Genomic DNA, 277 nt, shown 5'->3' with positions numbered 1-277 from the left:
CTTTTATCTACTGCTTTTGCAACGGGGAGGTAAGTTGGAAGCGTGAGCAGCTGATCGCCCTGCTCCAGCCCCTTCAGGGTCGGGGAAGTTAACCTGCACCTCCCAGGCTGGGATAAGCAGAGAAAAAACCTGGATCTGCCCCTCTCAGAAGGGTTTGGAAGGGAGAAACCCGAATTGCTAAGAGAGGGAAGGGGAGCCGGGTTTGCTGGCTCTGGGCACCAGCAGCCACCTCTGCTCTCTCAGGTGCAGGCGGAGATTAGGAAAGCCCATTTTCGGA

General features: G+C 56.3%; 1 protein-coding gene across 1 annotated transcript in view; it reads left to right on the top strand.

Moving 5' to 3' along the window:
• Positions 1-270, top strand: part of LOC104494919 (parathyroid hormone/parathyroid hormone-related peptide receptor-like) — a gene marked incomplete at both ends in the record, with an annotated part of 3,280 nt that extends 3,010 nt beyond the window's left edge. The window contains 2 exons of the mRNA XM_010137820.1: positions 1-29; positions 244-270. The exon at positions 1-29 is cut by the window's left edge and continues 13 nt beyond it. Coding sequence (XP_010136122.1) covers positions 1-29; positions 244-270 — 56 coding nt within the window. The remainder of the gene's footprint in view (positions 30-243) is intronic.
• Positions 271-277: the final 7 nt, after the last annotated feature.

This window comes from Buceros rhinoceros, unplaced genomic scaffold, assembly GCF_000710305.1.
Source record: "Buceros rhinoceros silvestris isolate BGI_N320 unplaced genomic scaffold, ASM71030v1 scaffold42966, whole genome shotgun sequence".
NCBI classification, from domain to species: domain Eukaryota; kingdom Metazoa; phylum Chordata; class Aves; order Bucerotiformes; family Bucerotidae; genus Buceros; species Buceros rhinoceros.
The sequence above is the reverse complement of the archived record's forward strand: the minus strand, read 5'-3'. Positions and strand labels throughout refer to the sequence as shown.